The 1,427-nt window shown below is 38.1% G+C and overlaps 1 protein-coding gene across 1 annotated transcript in view; it reads right to left on the bottom strand.

Moving 5' to 3' along the window:
• The window catches only part of GPC5 (glypican 5), a 1,212,227-nt gene that overhangs the window by 401,808 nt on the left and 808,992 nt on the right, over positions 1-1,427 (bottom strand). Inside the window, exon 6 of the mRNA XM_007952748.1 lies at positions 1,093-1,098. Coding sequence (XP_007950939.1) covers positions 1,093-1,098 — 6 coding nt within the window. The remainder of the gene's footprint in view (positions 1-1,092; positions 1,099-1,427) is intronic.

The following is a 1,427-nucleotide window of genomic DNA, read 5'->3' as shown; positions in this document are numbered from 1 at the left end:
TTTACTTTTTGTAATTCAGTGGATCATCTTGTACACTCTCTCAAGAATGCTTACCCTACTTTGGAAACCACTAAGATTGTGTCCAATTGAAAGGAGCCAATTAATATTGAAGTTCTTTTGCCTTTACAATCAGTTCTGCACTAATGTGTTCAAATAACTTAGCTCTGTGTGCCACATTATAATGGATACTGTGAAGTGACACCTATATTATATTTCCAGATCAAGGCACTCATTCCCCCAGAAACATTAGAGTATTGCTGGATTCTAATGACTTATAGCTGGTGACTCAAGCTCTTCTAGCATCGCTTCTCCCCCAGTATCTCTCATCTACAGGTCTACGCCCTTGTCTCAATTCAGGATGATCTGAAGGATAATTCCAGCTTCAGAGTTTCTATTGTGTTCAGATGAAGTCACCGTTCCAACCACAACACAGTGCAATTTTTCCCTCTGTCCAATGGTGCTTTCTTCATTCCCTTATGATTGCAAAAGCACTTTGCAAGAAATCTTCTTCACGTATATCTCTGACCCAGAGTCTCTTTTTTGGAAAACTCCAATCAAAGACACACAGACATCAGTATATACTTAGAAATCTAGTATCCTTCTATACCCAGTTCCTAAGAGATTTGTTTATTGGGCCTGTGGGAACTCAAGCATTAAAGTAACACCTTAAGGTGACCTGAACTATCACAAGGATCACACTGAGTCTAGAGTAATTTCACCTGGAATTTTAGTTCTTACCATGTATAAGAAAGAATTTGACTGGAAAAGTGACTTCTGATTTCCTGAGAGACATTCACTGACGAATTTAATATCATGGCTTTTGAGGACTACAGGCTTTCACCATGCTGACTTCAGCCATTCTGCCTAGTCTTTGGTCTGACTCCCACTTAACCCCTCCTTCACCATCATTTTAGCTCCTGACCCAACCCCAAGGCTACTACTCAGTTCCAAGAACTATCCCAGTACTTGACCCACCAGCAGTATAAGACACTTACTTACTTTACCTTAAAGGTTTCTTTTTAAGGAAATGGGCTTTATGCACTAGAGGCTGTTCTGAGAAAGCTAGCAGTTATGAAAACACTTTCCTCTTACACCCATCTCAATATAACTTAATTTTGGTCCTGGCATTCAGAGTAAGAGCTCTGTTTAACCAATGCACCATTCATAGAATAACCAAAATAGCCATTTTCCACCCTAGAAATGAAAATATATTTTATTAAACACAGGTCCAGTGTTTTTCATGTGTACCATTTCCTTGGGAAGTGGAGAAGTGTAAACAGAATACTAAGAATTGACCCCACACAATGTTAAACTTTGCAAAATAATTTTGAAAAGCATATCAATGAGTCTAAAATACTTTACTATGCAATAAAAACTCTGCGTTACTTAGGTATAGTCTTTAAATCTCAATATTCTCACTAATGACA

The sequence above is a fragment of the Orycteropus afer genome, unplaced genomic scaffold (genome assembly GCF_000298275.1).
Source record: "Orycteropus afer afer isolate SDZICR_OR568_19922 unplaced genomic scaffold, OryAfe1.0 scaffold00357, whole genome shotgun sequence".
Taxonomy (NCBI): Eukaryota; Metazoa; Chordata; class Mammalia; order Tubulidentata; family Orycteropodidae; genus Orycteropus; species Orycteropus afer.
This window is presented reverse-complemented; position numbering and strand designations above follow the sequence as displayed.